This window comes from Schistocerca gregaria, chromosome X (assembly GCF_023897955.1).
Source record: "Schistocerca gregaria isolate iqSchGreg1 chromosome X, iqSchGreg1.2, whole genome shotgun sequence".
NCBI lineage: Eukaryota > Metazoa > Arthropoda > Insecta > Orthoptera > Acrididae > Schistocerca > Schistocerca gregaria.
In genome coordinates this window covers 533,677,068-533,695,430 of record NC_064931.1, presented here as the reverse complement: position 1 = coordinate 533,695,430, position 18,363 = coordinate 533,677,068, and the positions used below count along the sequence as shown (strand labels likewise).

Sequence of the window (18,363 nt, the reverse complement as noted above, 5' to 3'; positions counted from 1 at the left end):
AGTCCCATACGGTTACCTGTCATATCCTCAGAAAGCATGTTAAGTATGCTGTGTGTTGTAGATTTTGGTCAATGGATTTGCAATGTATTACCTTGACAAATCATATGTCATTGTGAAGTGATCCTTTGAATGCATAAAGATAAATAAGTAAAATAAATGTCAGTCTAATTTGAAGTTAGAATTCAAATTGAGGTTTGCCGCAAGACGAAGAACGGCGATAGATCGTAATAATTTTTCAAACAAGCTCGCATAAAAAATGTTCATTGACTTCAGAGGGCTCCTGCGATCTGCCATGCGTGAACCAATAGAATTTAGCCACCTCTGAGAATTCGGACCAATGGGGTTCCGCAGACTACACACTATGACCAATAACCCCAACTCACGGAATTGACGTAGCGTGTCTTGTAGTCGACAATGTGTGTTTGAATGTTAGGTGTATATGCGTGTGAGTTAGCTTACTGGAGGATCTATTAAGTTTTTACTGCGAAAGTAAGTAAGTTGCTCTATCTTATACCAGCTACGCATGTAGCAAATGATTTTGGTTCCAGACGGTAAATTCTAATTATGTTATGACAGATTTGATTTCAGAAACCATGCGTGTCCAATGTTTGTCGGCGTTTCTAGCCGTAATAATCAGTATTTGCTTAGCGAAAGAAGAGAAGAATAAGGATGTTGGAACAGTAATTGGGATTGATTTAGGAACAACTTATTCCTGGTAAGTAAAATTCCTGTGTGGTGGATATTTGTCACCGGCATATGGATTGTGTATCCTCTTCCAAGGTAAACAACGAAAACTTTTTACCTAATTTATTTTAATGTTTTGTGTTGATAGTGTTGGGGTATACAAGAATGGCAGAGTAGAAATAATTGCAAACGATCAAGGTAATCGTATTACACCTTCATACGTTGCATTCACCCCAGACGGCGAAAGATTAATTGGAGATGCTGCTAAGAATCAGCTTACAACGAATCCAGAAAATACTGTGTTCGACGCGAAGCGTTTGATCGGCAGAGAGTGGACTGACCCAACAGTACAGCATGACATTAAATTCTTTCCTTTTAAGGTACTGTAGTATCAATATGACACTAAGCCATTTATGATTTTTAAAAATAAATGATTGCAGTTGCAACGATTTTCATGCGTTAAGTAAAATATCTCGATCGTCGTTTTAGGTGAAGGAGAAAAACAGCAAACCACATATACAGGTGGCAACATCACAAGGTGAAAAAATGTTTGCTCCCGAGGAAATTTCTGCTATGGTGCTTGGCAAAATGAAGGAAACTGCCGAAGCATATTTAGGCAAAAAGGTAATGTATTTTTAAATGGTTAATTGCATAGCAACAATAAAACTATAATTTTCAGTTACAATGTTTGATTAGAAACTGAAGCTCAAAATAGAGACTTATTGAAAGTATAAATTTCTGTAGCATTCCGTTGTACGCAACCTACTTGATTGTAATGTCTCAGATTGTGGGCATTGTTTTGGTACATTTAAAAGACATAACACTACTGTAAGTAATGTTTACCAATGAATATTCATGTTCAAATGTAACTTTTTGATGCACTGTATTTGCTTAGTCTTTCACAGTGCATCTTCAGCTTCTTGTTGCAGAGTTTGTTATTCAAACAGCAGATTTGTTAATGCGTGTGCAAGGACCTATTTTCTACCTTTCCTGCCCTTATAGTAAATGCTTGTAGAGTGAAACTTTTTGAAAGGGGAAAGGTTATTACATTGCTACAAAATGTTTTGTGCCCTTAAGAGTCAGTTGGACAGTTTTTATAAATATTGGTATTTCAGCAATGGCTGGATATTTTGTGCATTTGCCCAGGGCCTTGCTGCTGACCAAGTGTAGTGCTGAGAAAGAAATGGAAGAAATGAAAGACTTTTACAGTAAAGACTTTGGTATTTATCATTTATAATAGATGGTCAAATATTGGTTTAAAAAGTATGAAAAACTTTTAGATTGACTTTACTTCAGAAGTATTTGACAGGGGATGTGGAATAACTTTAGTGTGTTAGACTTGTTCAATGTAAACTTAATGTGTACACAGTGGCTGTTGAGCAGTTACTAAGTTTTCCAGGGAAACTGCCTGGTACACTAAAGGTATAGGTGCTACAGTATGTATACTGTATTTTCATGACATTGTAGCTATAATCAACTGCTGGATTTGTTGAGCATTTTTGAAGTGTGAATTGTCATAGGTTTATGAAAATTAACCTTGAGATAAGTTTTTCTGTGGAAACTGGCCTCAAGGATATGTTGAGAAAAGGTGGTTAAATTTTTGCACACAGTGTGTATATGTGTCATAGTTTTCAAATTTTATTTATTTTTTAATCACAAGTATTTAGCTGCAATAGAAGTATTGCAAATGATCCAGTAAATTACTTAGTCCTACAAATAAATTTTTCACACACTACTATTGGATTGTTAGCAGAAACCTGTGACCCATAAATGACAAGTAACGTTGGGCTAGAAATTCAGGGGTTAATTCTCTCGGCAATATGTAGTAGCAGTTCCTCTGCAGTGGCCAATTTTAATAGTTCAAGTTTGAGGGATATATTATCAGTTTAGGACTAATAAGTGTTAACTGTTAAAAATGGTGGATCTTTCTGTACAGAGCTGAATTTCAGTACATAATACCACTGGCACACCCAGCAAAAAATTCACACATTTAGTTAAATGTGCATGTAACTGTAATGCAGCTGATGGCAGCATGCTGCGAAAGCTTGTCATGGTAATAAATATCAGTAAAAAGTGACTGAAGCAGCAAAAAATTATCACATAACTGTAAAATACTGTTGCTGACCTCATTTAATTCCACATATGCCATGAATTCTGAGTTAACACTTCATATTTTAGCAGCAGAAGACTAAGCCCATTGGAAAAGGTTTACAGTGTACCCAACTGCTCTGTTTAAATATTTCTGATCTGAAGTATGACCAAAACATCACCTCCTAAAACTACCATGTACAAATGAGGTTGCATCACTGTCTTAGTTAAAGTGCACACAAGTAAAGAGCACATATGGTGTTGATGGTTTTTCTGTTACATGCTGTAGTTGGTTACTGTGAGCAGGATGGAACATGGGAAGGAAGTTCGATGAAAATCGAATGGATAGACAAGACGGCAGAACCAATCATAATTGTGTTAGATAAATGTCGTGATGGGAAGTTGTGTGGTGGTGCAATGGGATACATTGTGCAAATTGTCATATAAAACAGAATATTATGTAAAATTGAAACTATACTATTAGGTTCCTGTGGTAACAACCATCTTGGAAATCTGTACATTTTAAAAATACCTCAGAGTTTTCAAAATGAATCTACACTGCAGATTAGTCTGTCGCCCCAGCCCATTTTCCTCAAGTCACATTGGTTGGCTTCAACACACAACCAAACTATATGCTGAAAAAAATAAAGTATCCCAAAAAATCCTGTCATATTCAGAGAAACATAAAATTATGCAAAAACCGGTAACAAATCCTTTAATCCATAATAGTTAGGTCAATAACTGTCACTCATGTTGCCCATGTCCGGAAAGTAATAAATACATATTGTCTGCCAAAACAAGTCATTAGATTTGGCGATTCTCATTGGCAATTGTCTCCTATCACCCAATTGGTTATGATCAGTGGAAACAAATTGAAGAGCCATAAACAACGTAAATGCACTTTAACCACATACTTGATTGTATGGCATAAGTTTCCACACTGTTTAATAGCGTCACTGTATCATATTAATGCCTTCTTGTTCTCATAATTTCATTTTACTGTTTTAAATTCTGCTAAACTGAAATCTAAATCTGTACTCCATAAGCCACTAATAAGTATATGGCTATTAATTTTCGATCTTTCTAAAGTGGATGTCAAGCATTGTTGTATCTTGGGGGGGGGGGGGGGGGGGTTCTTTTTATGTAGTCCCTGTGGTTGCAATTAGTTGCCAGCATAATGAGGATGGTGCTAGAGCTGTGTACAAGGTTAGTAGCATGCATGTGTGTACTGGTGCCAGGCTGGTGGAACAATGGAAACAGAGCTTAAGGACAAGAGAAAGTTTGGAACTGAAAATGTAAATAACGAATAGATATGCCCATTACAGATATGTTAAGGGGTATAAGGGGAAATTGGTGATATTGTTTGAGGGATAAAAATAGTAGATATTTTGTGTTCAGTGACTGACTTCAACATTTTATAATTTTTTACACTGCTTCACAAAGTCTGGATAGTGAGACTGGAGAAAAGCACCCCACTTTTACTTTAGAATACAAATGTATCCTCTATTCCCAACAACTACTATGTATTCTTAGCTAAAATATGAAATTCTATACTGATTTATTAGTAGTTTCCAACTTGTAATTTGTCTAGAAGTATTGCTGAAGATTGCATATGAATGTAAAGCTTAACAGATTTTTGTCTTGTAATGGTAAATCAGACGATGTGTTCAGAACTTCTGAATGTAAATGTCCTGTTTATAAGATTGGACAAAAATTCATGACTTTGTTAACTTTTTGTAACTGAATAAGGCATCTTAAGTAGGTAAGAGTTGTGGTCAGTGATAGGTTATACAGGGTGAACCAAAACTGAAAATTTTAGGTATTGTTCAGATATTTTCTGAATATTTTGGTATAAATTACTTGTGGTGTCCAATGGCTTGTTAAAAGAAATTGAATTTTTCTTACTCACTTTATAGCTGGATTGAACTGAAAGTGCACAGCAGAGCATATGTTAAAGCCATGTGCATGGCCTGTTGGAAACACTTTTTTTTTCCTCCTGGCTTTGTTGTTAATACATTAACAGTGATAAACAGCTATGTGGGTAGGATTGCTGATGAAGAGTTGGCACAAGCACTCCTGTCGGGTTTCTGAATGTGGCTTGGCATTTATGCTGTTTCTGCAGCAATAGCAACCACGCCAAATGTTTGAATTTTAGTATTTCTCACTGTTGTAAAATGAATTATCACAGGGGTAACAAATGAAGTAAATTAAAATTCCTGTACTGCTCTGTAATAAGCCACTGGAGATAGAGCCTCTTATACAAAAACACTTGGATAATGTCCCTGAACAACCTAGAAAAAACTTTTGGCATTTAGGTTCACCGTGTAATTAGAAAGTAACATTCAATGCACAAGCACTTGTAACCATACCTCAAAAGGGCCACAAAGGATTGGCTGCTTTGGTCTGGTTTTACTGTGAGGGAAGTTCAGGATGCAAACAATGAATTAAAGTGGAGCATAAAGAAAATTGTTTTGGCTGAAATAAGCTTAGTATTTGTGAATTACTCTTCTGTGCCCACTTTTTCGTACTCTTATGTTTTCTATCTGTTTAATCATCAATCAATTAAATTATCACGAGCATTATTTTCAAAGGGTACTTTGACTGGCTGTGATTTCATATTGTTCAGGGAGTAGCTAACAAAGCCTATTTGCTGTGTATTTCAAATATTTTTAAAGCATATTTGATGTGTATTTGCAGTCTTATTTCTAAGCTATATATTTCACTTATTGTGCTGAAATTGCAAAATGTAATTATATTTTTGAAGGTCACCCATGCTGTTGTCACTGTACCAGCATACTTCAATGATGCTCAGCGCCAAGCAACGAAAGACGCTGGCACTATTTCTGGACTTGTTGTAATGAGAATAATCAATGAGCCAACTGCAGCTGCAATTGCTTATGGTTTAGATAAAAGGGAAGGAGAGAAGAATGTCCTGGTCTTCGATCTTGGTGGTGGTACTTTTGATGTATCATTGCTAACTATTGACAATGGAGTGTTTGAGGTATGGTGCTACTTTCTATGAATAACAGTAGTCTAATTGTTTTGTGTGTTCCAAGGAAAGTTTTGTAAATTATGGCAGGACTATATGTCCAAAATTTTCAGCACAGTTGATCACAAAAAATTTTGTATTTTTGTAATACATGTGTTGCTAGAGGAATTTAGAACTATTAGAATAGTTCCTACTGTACTTGACCATTGGTACAAAAACTGTTACCATAAGTACAGCCCATACTTTACACGAACACAGATTTATGGATTTACAGGGCATTTAGGCAAATTTAGAATGGTATTTGTTGTAATTTTTAGGCAGGATAGTCAAACAATTAGATAAGTATGCTTGTTTATGAAGCATTAAGGTACTAGAGTATTTGTGGGTTATATGCAGAAACTACAGTACTGTGAAGTTGTCGCCCTGAATATTGGTGTAATATTTGAGAATACAAATAATTTTAGTAGGTTGATGTGGGGAGAATGATGGAAGTAAGCTCCATCTTAATCATGCAGTGCACTGAAAAAAATTTTCATTTTTTTACCCCGTCTGTGGTGAGTATTGCCGAAACAGAAATGTGAGTTGTTTCTCGTGATGGTAAATTGTCTTTCTCAGTTCATTCTGACATGAGTAATTCAAAATCGGCAAGGCAAGATGAAAAGTTTAACCAATACTGAGAACATTTGGACAGAAGACACTAATGGCAAAGTCCACAGATTAAAAAAGTAGAGGATTAGGAATAAAGTGTTGGTATTTCTACTGTAGGTGTCAGTGCAAATTCATAGTTTATGATGTAGTGGTTGTAAACTTAGCTGTTGCCTCAAATCTACAATAATGACAGCACATGAAAAGCTTGCCAGAATTGTGTGCTTATGTTAGGTTTGCCAACTAATTTCCCTTTTGTTCATCTAACCTTTGTTGGGTTTGTGAAATGTCATTGGAAGTTAAAACTTACTAGTTAAAATTAGTTCTTATATGGGTCTTCTGTAATGGTATTTAAATGGTTGTGTGCAGTTAGGACATTAGTTTACGTATTGATAAGTTGAAGAAATAGTTAATTTTGTTAATCGGACTAAACATAAAGTGCTTACAAATCTACAAATAGTACAGATCCTTGTGTAGAGAACTTTTACACAGTGTAGCAAAAGTTCCACTGAATCTCACAGATAGTTGTGTTCTAGCTTGTAGGGTTTGTAATTGGCTGTAGTTATGCATTATTATGGTTATTACATGCTACAGATTAAAATAGTGAGTCCAGGAACCAGTTATGGCATTTGGGCGGGGGAGATATTAGTGTTGACAATAACTGGGTTTGATTGTTTTCTTTTTGGAAAGTTGTGAAAGTACTCCTATATAGTCTAAAAATTTAGAACTGACTTTCACACTAAAGCAGGCATTTTGAATCATTTTGTTGTATTGGCCTTGGGTGTACATACCAAAGTTAAATGGAGTGCTGTGGAGCAACCACTTTGGGGATTTCCAGAGTGAATTAGCTGAAAGCTAGTGCAGAATGTAGACTAATCTTGAGCTAGTTTAGGACATTTTTCCTAAAACATAGCTAAATATTGGAATCTTGCTCCCCCGCCTCCCACAAAGATCTCATACTTACACACAAGTGAACATTCCTCATTCTAACTTAAGGTGTAGGAATCAATTTTTAAATACAAGAAAGTAGTTTTATCTTTTTTATTTGTGACTTGATTTAGTGTTAAGTGGAAGTATTAATTTTGGTTGTAGGTTGTGTCAACAAATGGAGATACCCACTTAGGTGGAGAGGACTTTGATCAGCGTGTAATGGACCATTTTATTAAACTGTACAAGAAGAAGAAAGGAAAGGACATTCGTAAAGATAACAGAGCTGTGCAGAAGCTTCGCCGTGAAGTTGAAAAAGCAAAGAGAGCTCTTTCTTCTGGTCACCAAGTCAGAATAGAAATTGAAAGTTTCTTTGAAGGAGAAGATTTTTCAGAGACACTGACAAGGGCAAAGTTTGAAGAGCTTAATATGGTAAGTTAGTAAGATGTGTGATTTCTTTGTGCCCTGTCCCTGTGGTGTGCTATTTATATTGGGTTTTTCTTGCATTTAGGATTTGTTCAGATCTACAATGAAGCCTGTGCAGAAAGTATTGGAGGATGCTGACATGAACAAGAATGATGTTGATGAAATAGTTTTAGTAGGTGGAAGCACAAGGATACCAAAAGTACAACAGTTAGTAAAGGAATTCTTTGGTGGCAAAGAACCATCAAGGGGTATAAATCCTGATGAAGCAGTTGCATATGGTGCTGCTGTGCAGGCAGGTGTGTTGTCTGGTGAACAAGACACAGATGCAATTGTTCTTTTGGATGTTAATCCCCTGACTATGGGCATTGAAACTGTTGGAGGGGTGATGACTAAACTGATACCAAGAAATACTGTGATACCAACAAAGAAGTCTCAGATATTTTCTACTGCATCTGACAACCAGCACACAGTAACAATTCAGGTATGTTATTTCAGAAAGTTATGTTTTGTTTCCATATTGTCAACATGGTTGCGCATTAAAATGGTGGTTTTTTGCAGGTTTATGAAGGAGAAAGACCCATGACAAAAGACAACCATCTGCTAGGAAAATTTGACTTGACTGGGATACCCCCAGCTCCACGAGGTGTTCCACAGATTGAAGTGACATTTGAAATAGATGCAAATGGCATTCTTCAGGTATGTGGAATTTAAAATGTAGTAAGATTTTAGTGTAGACCACGTAGTGGAAAATGGAAACTTATTGAAACTTTGCTGCCTCCTGCAGGAAAATCACTGTTTATTCAAAATCTGTTATACCAGTGAACATTGTTCAAGTTGCTTTTAAATACACTGAGGCTAAAAGCTGGGCTGAGCTCAATTCTTTAATTCTATCAAGTATACACTGTCTGAAAACTTAAAGGACATAAGAGAAAATGAAATCCTGTGTTCAGGTGTGGGAAATTTTGTGAGTAAAAAATAAAATGAAACATACTTACAGGTGGTAAGTGTACTGACCCATGTCAAGTTTACATGACATCAAGCCTTGGAATGAGCAGTGGTTTTGTTGGGAAGGCTTTCATAGTGCTGTTTTATTTTCTATTGAGGCAACTTAGCTTAAAACAGTTGCAAGTGGTTCCCATTTACCTGAACACTGGGACTGGAATGGGTTGATAGCCAAGATGTACGCAACCATGTTTTGTCAGTTACAGCATGAAAGCTTGGTGGTGAAGTGTATCCCAGCTTCATGCAACTAGTTCATATGCGTGGTTTGTGGATGACCATTATCTTGTTAAAGTGCGGTGCCAGGATAGGGTCATGTGAGGGAGAAAGTGTGTGCTGTATATCTACAGTGTACCATTGCTGCAATATTTCTTGAATCACTGGCAGACATGACCTGAACTTAGACCTTAAATCTCCACACTGTGACTGAGGTTGAGGAAGTTGGCGCATTGGTTAGCACACTGGACTCGCATTCCAGAGGACGACGGTTCAATCTCATGTCTGGCTATTCTTATTTAGGTTTTTGATGATTTCCCTAAATGGCTCCAGACAAATGCCGGGATGGTTCCTTTGAAAGGGCACGGCCAACTTCCTTCCCCATAATACCTAATCCGGTGAGACCAATTACCTTGCTGTCTGGTCTCCCCCGTCCCCCCAATGTGACAGAACTAATTGTCCTTGCTTTCCAGGTAGATTGCTACTCCAGGTGTAACCAGTTGTATGTTAATGAGAAGCTGTATGTGGGACTGTTTCAGTAGCCCAGCTGTTGGTCTCCAACCAAAAGTGTTGGCTGACAAGACATTTTAGGGAGGCTGCCATTTACAAGATTGAAAGTTCAGATGTGAAGAGGTTATGATGAGATGTGATTGTTCAGCTAAAACCTTGATTTTTGCTTGTTTCTTTGATCCTCATTCAAATATTGAGCCAGTCACATCTGAATGTTTATCTATTGTTTGATTGAAATAAAGTTCAGGGTGGAGGAACAATATTATGAAAGGACAGATTGCTACTTACCTTAGGGAGATGTCAAATTGCAGACAGGCTCACATACAAGTGAGCTAATCATTTTTATTCTGCTATGATGCAATTGTGTAAGAATGTATGCTTTCATGACTGCTTTTATATTTGATACACCTATAAAGTTGATTTTTTGTTTTGCAGGTTTCAGCAGAAGATAAAGGCACTGGCAATCGTGAGAAGATTGTAATCACAAATGACCAGAATAGATTAACTCCTGATGACATAGAGCGAATGATCAAAGATGCAGAGAAGTTTGCTGACGATGATAAAAAGCTGAAGGAACGTGTTGAAGCTCGCAATGAATTGGAATCGTATGCCTACTCTCTGAAAAACCAGCTGTCAGATAAAGAAAAGCTTGGGGCAAAGGTAATATAAAGAATAAGAGAATTTTGATGTTGTGTGGCTGTTTGATTACCACTGTGTCCCCTAAACACACTGCTACTTGAGCAAGAAAGTGTTTCTACAATCATCTAGTCACATGGTGCTGAAGAAAATTTCTGATTTGCCTCATTTAGAGCAATGGCCTGATGACCATATATTGAAAGTATTTTTGCTTTATATGCTGATTTTTTTTAACTGGATGTTCATGGCGGTAGGTTGTTTTCTGCCTGGGATCTCGCTGCATTTACATAATGAGATGGATACAGTGTTCTTTCATTGGCTACATTGATTAAATATTAGAATGGTTTATAGGTGGATTCATTATTATGGGAAAAGAAATTTTTAATGATGAAACTAGCAAAATGTTGGAAAAATGTGTACTACCTCAGGCAGAAGTGAAGGAAATGGTGAAACGAAGTGGGCTGTACCTTGAGGCTCTGGTGCCAGCTGTTGTGGTCACAGATACATAAGACACTGTGGAGTTCACAACAGGAGGTTTTTGTTTCAGTAGTAGGATGATGTTGATGAACTCCATTAATGACGACTTGGCAAAGAGCCTGTTATGATTACCTGCAGGTCTCTGCAATATAGATATTCAGGAAGGATACAGATCCTTTCAAAATTTAATGAAATAGCAACTTTTCATGCCAGTGGAAAATATGGACATTTCTAAAACTCTGCTGTTGTACTGAAAGCAGTTTGGCTTTAGTGTTGAAATATAGGCTCAAGAGTGTAAATTGTCACTCAGTACAGGTTGTCATCCTCCCCCCACCCACCCTCAATTTATGAGGGTTGGAACTTAGTGGCAACTATTTATTCACAACCGACACAAAAGTTACGTGTTTGCACCTGTTACTGTCCTTCAGAGTAGTCAACAGTGTGGTGTTGAACCTGTTGCCAGCGATGTGGAAGGCGTAGTATACTGTTAACAGAGCCTGTTCTGGTGGTACTAATGGAGTGGGTCTACTGCCTGTCAAATCTCTGGAACAGTTCTGAAGTGGTTCCTTCATCTTTGGAATCAAATCGGTCCGGGGAATATGTGGGATGGTAACAGTACTTTCCAGTCCCATCGACCAAACAAAACAGCACTGTATGTGCCTGCACATTGTCATGCAAAATTATGGGTGGGTTGTGCAGAAAGTGTCTCTGCTTCTTTTGCAAAGCAGGTGATGCTCCAAAAACGAACAGTAATACTTGGAATTGACGGTGACATTTGCTTCAGAACTGTTCCAGAGATTTGACAGGCGAGTAGGCCGTTCTACTCGCACAATCAACAGAACAGGCTCTGCTAATGGTATACTACACCTCCCACATTGCTGGCAATGGGTTCTACACAACAATGGTGACTACTTTGAAGAGCAGTAACAGGTGCAAACATGTAACTCTTTTGTATCGGTTGTGAATCCTGATAGCTTGCAACATTTATTTTACTTATAAACAAAAAGTATCTTGAGGTGGTAAAGATCAGTGTTCACAGTGTATTGTCTCCAAATAGAAATTAGACATTACGAGAATGCTTTCTTTCGATAAACGTAATACTCTGTTCGGATATGGAGGTATTTGTTGTGTAAGTAGATAATATTAATAGGCTTGAAGTAAAGCTTTTTAGTTGTGGAAATAAATGAGATGTATGGTAACAATAAATATACAATTCTTCCTGGCTTTACAGCTCTTAATGGGCCTTGGCCTGCTCTAGGACATCATTCTACTCTTCCCTGTCTAGTGTCTTGTCTCCAGCCTGTTACACTAATAATTTTTTAAAGCTTCTTGTAACCAAAGTATCAGTCTTGGTCTTTCCCTGCTTCTTCATCCCACTGGGTTTAGTAGCAATGCTATTTTTTGGTGGCTTCTCATGTTCCCTGCAAAAAACATGGTGACCCATATCGGGCAGTTTATTGTAATGAACTTTGATGTCAAGATCTTTATGTAATCTGTAAAGTTCAAAATTATATAGTCTATGCCATATTCCATCTTGATTAGTCACTCCATAGTTTCTACACACTTTTCATTCGAAAAATCCAGTTAGCTTTTCTCACTGTTGTGTGTTCATGCACCTAAGCCCTATGTTAATACTGGATGTAGTAAAGTTCTATACAGTTGACATTTTGTTCTTCTGGGCAGATTTCTTGACTTAAGTTGTGAGGCCAGCCCATAATAGGATGTATTAGCTAGGTCGATATTCCGCTTTATTTCCTTACTAATATAATTCTGTGATGTTACCAGTGTTCCCAGATAAACAGAATTCCCTAACAGATTCTGTTTGCACTTAGTGAATTTCTGACAATCTGTTTGGTTCTGGACTTATTATTCATGTCTTTGGTTTTATTGATCTTCACTTCCAGTCCCATTTCTATAGCTGCTGCCAGTGCAATTTAGACACAGTCTCAATACCATTTTCTGAACACTGTTTTCAGCAGCCCACATGCAATGGAAATACCTTGCCCCCTAGCTACAAGTAGGCTGTACGTTATCAACAACGATTACAAAAGTTAAGAAATCAGTCAAGAAAACTAGCAGTGTTTCTGATAGATAGAGCAGATAAGCAGTTGTTAGCATCTCACTTAGGCCGTGAACAGACATCACTTAGTTCCACTAAGATGATGTAGAGGAATTATGGGCAAAGCTTAAGTCGATGGAGTATCATGGTGTGGAGTTATGTTCGTAGTAAGTGGATAAATGGTGGGAAAAATCAACTGCGGTTTAACAACGAAATTCAGATGATGCTGAGTAAGCAGACTCTGTTGCAGTCTATTCAAAAGGAACTGATAAATGACAAGCTAAGGTTAGTACAGATTTGTGCTTCCGTGAAAAGGTCCATGCACGAAGTATACAACTACTATCACAATTGCACCTTAGCAAAAGGTCTGGCAAAAAAACCAAGAAAATTCTCGTCCTCTGTAGAATTGCTAAGCGGGTCTAAGACTTCCATTCAATCCCTTGTTGTCCAGTCTGGTGGAGCAGTTGAAGATAGCAAAACAAAAGCCAAAGTTTCAAATTTCATGTTCCAGAAATATTTCACTGGAGAATCGTGTAATCATACCATCATTTGACCTTTGGACAGAGTCCTGAATGAGTGAAATAATAAGCATCCCTGGTGTAGAGAAACAACTGGAAAAGTTGAAAGCAAATAAATCACCAGGTCCAGATGAAACCTTGAGTCAGTTTCAGAAAGAGTACTCTACAGCATTGGCCCATTACCTAGCCTGCATCTGTTGTGAAAATCTCAGCCACCACGAAGTCCCTAGTGACTGGAAAAAGGGCAGGTGACTCCACTGTATAAGAGGAGGAAGGAATGGACCTGCAAAAATTAAACCAAAATCCCTGAAGTTAGTTTGCTACATAATCCTGGAACATTTTTCTCAGTTCTTTCTTGAGAAAGAAGCTTATGTTCACAACTCAGTGTGGTATTAGAAAGCATTACTTGCACAAAACCCAGGTTGCCATTTCCTCACTTGATACACTGTGAACCATAGGGAACGGCAACAGGCAGATTCTGTATTTCTATATTTCTGGAAGGCATTTGACATGGTGCCCCATTCCAGGCCATTAAAGAAGGTACAAGCATATGGAACAGGTTCACAGATATGCAAGTGGCTCGAAGACTTCCCAAAGTTAGAGAACCCAGTATGTTGTCCTCAATGGTGTGTGTTCATCAGAGACAGGGGTATTGTCAGGAGTGCCCCAGGGAAGTGTGATAGGACTGATGTTCTCTATACACACAAATGATTTGGCCATTGGGGAGGGCCACAATGTACAGTTCTTTGCTGCTGATGCAGTGGTGTATGGTAAGGTGTCGAAATTGAATGACTGTAGAAAGCTACAAGATGACAAAATTTTTTTTAGTTGGTGTGATAAATGGCAGCTAGCACAAAATGTGGAAAAATGTAAGTTAAAGCAGATGGGTAGTAAGAAAAAACCTGTGATGGTTGAATACTGTATTGTCAATTTGTTTAAATAGCTGAGTGTAACCTTGCAGAACAATATGAAATGGATCGCGCATGTGAGAACTGTGGTAGGGAAGGCAAATTGTCGACTTCAGTGGTTCACCAGTAAAGGAGACAGCATATAGGGTGCTGGTGTGACTTGTTCTTGACTATTGCTAAAGTGCTTGGGATCAATATCAGGTTGGAGTAAAGGAAAACACTGAAGCAGTTTTGAGGTGGTCTGCTAGATTAGTTACTGGTAGATTTGAGCAAAAGTGTTATGGGGGTGCTTCAGGAACTCAGATGGGGAATCCCTGGAGATAAGGAGACATTCTTTTCGAAAAACACTATCAAAAAGATGTAGAGAACTGGCATATGATGCTGACTACCGAGTGATTCCACTGTTGCCAACATACATTGTTTGCAATGACAACAAAGGTAAGATAAGAGAAATTAGGTCTGTTACAGAGGTGTATAGGTTGGTCATCTTACCTCAGTCTATTTGCAAGTGAAACAGGAAAGGAAATGACTAGTAGTGGTACAGGGTACCCAGGGTACCCTCCACCATGTACCATACAGTGGCTTGTGGAGTATCTATGTAGATGTTATTACTCTTTATGGAGGCTGTATTTACCAATGCTGTGGGAGGGGGGGGGGGGGTGCTACGCCTGCCGTGCCTTCCCATTTATATCTCCTATTACCATCTTGATATCATTTTTTGAGTACTGTCGATAAGCTTGCTCCAGTGCCTTGTAGGTCTCCTCCTCTGCTGTCCTCTCCTTGGTAAGGAAATATGCATTTTGGAGGCTTTAACTGAAAAACTTCCCCTTCAGTTGCATGTAACATATCCCTAGTCCTCTTGCTTTAGATCCTGTTACTAGTTGTCAAAGGCTGATACATACCCTGTATGTTTCCAGTGTTCCAGTAAGGCTTCCAAGGGCTCCAATTATATATAATGTCTGTACGTTCCATGATCCATTTCTCATATTCATTGTTACTTTACCTTAAAAAGACATATTTCCGGATATGAGTTAGTCCATAGTTCAACTCCTATTCTTTGGAGGAGCATTTCTCCTTCTCTCATCTGCCCTGACAGTGTTTACCATTGAAGTTAAATACCCAATCTTCCACAGGGTTGCTGAGGATCTGGGGGTTCACAAGCTTGGAGGTTAGAGATGGAATTTAGTAGGAGGAGCTAAGACTTTCACTTGCTTTGTCATTTTTGACACAACACTTCCTCATTTGAACTCCAATAAATATGTAATCAATAGGTATGAAATAAAGAACATAATTTGAAAGATAACCTGACAGAAAATAACAATGAGATGTTTTAAATTTTTCTCTGTCCTTATTAACTAGTGATATCTTTAAATGTCAACATGCATAGAGTACTGTATTACAGGTGGTGATGTGTAATTGTGGCATATAAAATGTCATTTTGTATTGTTTGAGAATACATGTAATATAAGAATATATGCTATAGTTATTGGTAATGTTAATATGCATGTATGATGAATGTGAGATAGTGTATTGGTACTAAAGGGGAAATATGATGACATAAAGAGCACTATACCAATCATTCATGGTAACATTAAAAGCATTAAATTATTTAATGCAGTTGAGGTGCTGGTCAGGTAGTATTCTGGTATAGTGTGAAGAGAAACTTCAGTATTACTTTTGGCACTCACAGTATTATCAGTTGCACAAAGTATAATATACTACTGTCATATCATATCAAAAGCTTTACAACACTGGTCATAAAGTGACAGTTGGTTTGCTTCCCAAGGGTCTCCCTATGTACCCTGCACTGTTAATACTTTAGTGTAGTAGCATATCACAATTTCTTAGTGTTAAATCAGATTTTTTTAAAATATTTAATGAGTTTCTGTACAGTGTTTGCATTTGAATTTAAATTCAACTTTCAAATGGTTGAAACTAATCCTAGAGTAAAGGAATAAATTGTGTTGGTCAGTATGTAAGCAGTGTGTACATTTTTTAAATTTTCTTGTAGGTGAGCGGTTCAGATAAGACTACAATGGAGGAGGCAATTGAAGAAAAGATTAAGTGGCTTGAAGCCAACCAGGATGCATCAACTGAAGAATTTAAGAAGCAGAAGAAGGAATTAGAAGATGTGGTTCAGCCAATAATAGCAAAACTGTATCAGGGTAGTGGTGGACCAGCACCACCTGGTGCTAATGAGGATGATGACTTAAAAGATGAACTTTGAATATTTGCAGCATTTGGATTGCTGAATGCATTTAAAGTGGTGTAAGGTTGAGTTTATTCACCACAGATTTATAATGTATAATTGGACCCTCTTTGTGGAAGGAGTTCCTTTATACAAGGTGGCAGTAACGAGATACTTATTTACTGAATGTCAAAAAACAGTATTTATGGAAGAAATAGAAGTATCTAATATACTTGCATAACTATTGTTAAAAATCAATCACCTTCCTTTGTAATGGAACACACACACACACACACACACACACACACACACACACACACACACACACACTGGATGAGACAAATTTAAGTAACGAGTTAAGTATTTCATTTATAATATAATTTGACCACAGTTTGTAAAAAACATACTTTTCAGTCAGCTACTTAACACATAACTGGTGTTTTATGATACTTAGCTATCTACAGATATATATTTGTTAATTTATTGTAAATGAAAAAGAAGTATTGGAAAGTGTGATAAATTTGACTCCTCATTTCTACATGGTATTCATTCAGCTTCTAGATCCTTGATTATGAAACTGACTTACACAACCACAGCAAATGTAAAAGGTGCTATCTAGTACACACACAGATCATATCAGCAGCACAGTTATAAAGTGATGGGAAGCTTTCTGCATTTCTGTGCAGTTTACATTGATTTTCCAGATACACCGTATTTAGAGACATCATAAATTTTATCACCATATGTGACTGTTAGCCATCTGCCCGATGGAGCATAAAATGTGATTTGTCTAAAGGTACCACCTGTAACCACTTAGTGGATGTTGAGTTGCAGTACTGGCGTGAAAATTTCAGCCTTCATCATCAAGAAACAGCAGTCATTGTGGGCGCATGAACCAGGCTGAATGGTTGTTGGTAGCCCTGTGGTTCAACTGGGCAGTTAGTTGCGCATATATTTGCCTGTGCACGTCTCTGCAGCTGTTCTTTGCCCCTGTCATGTATGGCCCATAGTGCATCACAGTTGCTAGATTTGGATTGCACTATTTTACCACATACAGTATATTTTTACTGCAGCAGCACATACAGTTTACAAACTTAGAAGATTCAGAAACACTTCCACCCTTGCCCTGAAAGCCAATGATCTTGCCCGTTTGGACATCAGATAAATCTTTCCATTTCTGCATTATGACAACTACGACATTGTTTCCTGCATAACCCCCTCCTCCCCGAAATGCTTTATATACCCTCTATTGCTAGTGCTACCACTTGCTATCTGTGAGAGGTTTTGCATGTTGATGTTGAACATAGGCAGTGGTGACATAAATGCAACTGGACCGTATATTCTAAAACCAAAAAATGTGCCATAGTCTCTTCTACTTAATGGGACAACTTTGGTTAGTTCAGAAAACCAGGTCTGCTGTTTCCTGTTTGGTGGACGGGGTTACTGATATGGACAGCAGAGGCGGTGTCCCTGTGATGTCGAGCGGAAATCACTGATATGGTGCTGCAGCAGCAGTTGCAGTCTTGCAGTCAGTGGATGAGAAGATAGTTCCAGCTTGCAATTAGCAACAATCAGGAATATATAATGAGAGGAGGAAGATAGATATTTTACATATGAGTTAAGTGGACTGCAGTTCAACCACTGTAATAATGAGGACATCTGACCAATCAGCAACAAAACAACATCCCAATCCCAATACTCTATATGCTGATGGGATACTTTGCTCACCCGTTTGTCAGGTGAGCATGATAGTGTTGCAAAGACCAGGAACTCCAGTTCTGCTGACACTGAACACCCTCTTTTTGCCTTGAGTGTCCAACAATGTACACGACTGGAGCATAGGAAGAGTTACATAGTTTGGACAGTTTTGCCCTTCATACAATGGCAATAGTCCTGGTTACAGAGCAGAGAAGGAAACCTTATTCCATTTTAACTGGAGTGTCTGAATTCTTTCAGGTAAATAGTAAGCAGTAGAGTGGCCTGGGTGGGCTCTCTCTCTCTCTCTCTCTCTCTCTCTCTCTCTCTCTCTCTCTCTCTCTCTCTCTCTCTTTTTCTTTCACAACACCTTTTCAGGTTTGTGTGCGCCTGAAAGT

At 37.9% G+C, this 18,363-nt stretch overlaps 1 protein-coding gene across 2 annotated transcripts; it reads left to right on the top strand.

Annotated features, from left to right (window-relative positions):
* The first annotated feature begins 267 nt into the window (after positions 1–267).
* LOC126298638 (endoplasmic reticulum chaperone BiP) lies at positions 268–16,808 on the top strand. 2 transcript variants are annotated; one of them, XM_049990049.1, is made up of 10 exons: positions 268–489; positions 577–715; positions 833–1,064; positions 1,174–1,308; positions 5,537–5,773; positions 7,499–7,765; positions 7,845–8,240; positions 8,318–8,455; positions 9,920–10,144; positions 16,094–16,808. In XM_049990049.1, the coding sequence occupies exons 2-10, from the start codon at positions 594–596 to the stop codon at positions 16,307–16,309; spliced, it is 1,968 nt and encodes a 655-aa protein (XP_049846006.1). In that variant the 5' UTR covers positions 268–489; positions 577–593; the 3' UTR covers positions 16,310–16,808. The 2 variants fall into 2 exon arrangements, with proteins under 2 accessions (XP_049846006.1, XP_049846007.1); XM_049990050.1 differs by having other exon boundaries at positions 321–493.
* Positions 16,809–18,363: the final 1,555 nt, after the last annotated feature.

Bases quoted from the DNA above. Each gene is read 5' to 3' on its own strand.
- LOC126298638 (XM_049990049.1), top strand. From the start codon at position 594: ATGCGTGTCCAATGTTTGTCGGCGTTTCTAGCCGTAATAATCAGTATT. The intron at 5,774-7,498 runs GTATGGTGCTAC...TTTTGGTTGTAG, and splicing joins TTGACAATGGAGTGTTTGAG to GTTGTGTCAACAAATGGAGA. The intron at 7,766-7,844 runs GTAAGTTAGTAA...TCTTGCATTTAG, and splicing joins AGTTTGAAGAGCTTAATATG to GATTTGTTCAGATCTACAAT.